At 62.7% G+C, this 676-nt stretch overlaps 1 protein-coding gene across 1 annotated transcript in view; it reads right to left on the reverse strand.

Moving 5' to 3' along the window:
• The window catches only part of NOS3 (nitric oxide synthase 3 (endothelial cell)), a 19457-nt gene that overhangs the window by 12633 nt on the left and 6148 nt on the right, over positions 1-676 (reverse strand). The window contains exons 11-12 of the mRNA XM_010857365.1: positions 511-612; positions 7-24 (exon numbers count right to left, since the gene is read on the reverse strand). Coding sequence (XP_010855667.1) covers positions 7-24; positions 511-612 — 120 coding nt within the window. The remainder of the gene's footprint in view (positions 1-6; positions 25-510; positions 613-676) is intronic.

Genomic DNA, 676 nt, shown 5'->3' on the forward strand with positions numbered 1-676 from the left:
GTCCACGATGGTCACCTTGGCGAGCTGGGGAGAGGGAGGGAAAGGGTGGGGCCAGGCTGAGGCCCAGCCCAGAGACCCGCACTTCGGCCACTCACCCCAAACCTAACATGCACGGCCTTCCCGGAGCCAGTGTCACCCCTGCCTGGGGCACACGTGGTCCTGCTACCAAGTCAGCGGCAGAAGCAGCAGCTCTGAGCTCCGAGGTCTGTGTGCCCACCTTGTCCCCAGCCCACACATCAAGATAGCCGAAGCTCTTGAGATCCCGCGGAAGTCCTCGGCAAACCCTAGTTTCCTCAAATTATAATACTCGATCCTAGAATTAGAGTTTGCAGAATCCAGTGGGTCCCCTAAAGTGCGAAGCCCGGAAGGCCCCCGGGGACCACAATTACCGGGCATGCGCCAGTCGGCTGGGTTCCTGTACTGGGACCAGCGGCCTAGGTGCTCAGAGCCCACCATCTAAGTGCCTCCCTCTCTTCCAGTCCCACTCCTGGCTCGTCGGGGCCCGTGTACCTGAAAGCTGTGCAGCACAGCCAGGTTGATCTCCACGGCCGCCTTGTCCTTCCACAGGGACGAGGTGGTCCGCGTGTCGAGGTCCATGCAGACGGCCACATCCTGGGGGCAGGGGTGCCCGGCATCGGTTGGGATGGAGGTGGGGGGGGGTGGGCAGAGAACAGCC

Source organism: Bison bison, unplaced genomic scaffold (assembly GCF_000754665.1).
Source record: "Bison bison bison isolate TAMUID 2011002044 unplaced genomic scaffold, Bison_UMD1.0 scf7180017864379, whole genome shotgun sequence".
NCBI classification, from domain to species: domain Eukaryota; kingdom Metazoa; phylum Chordata; class Mammalia; order Artiodactyla; family Bovidae; genus Bison; species Bison bison.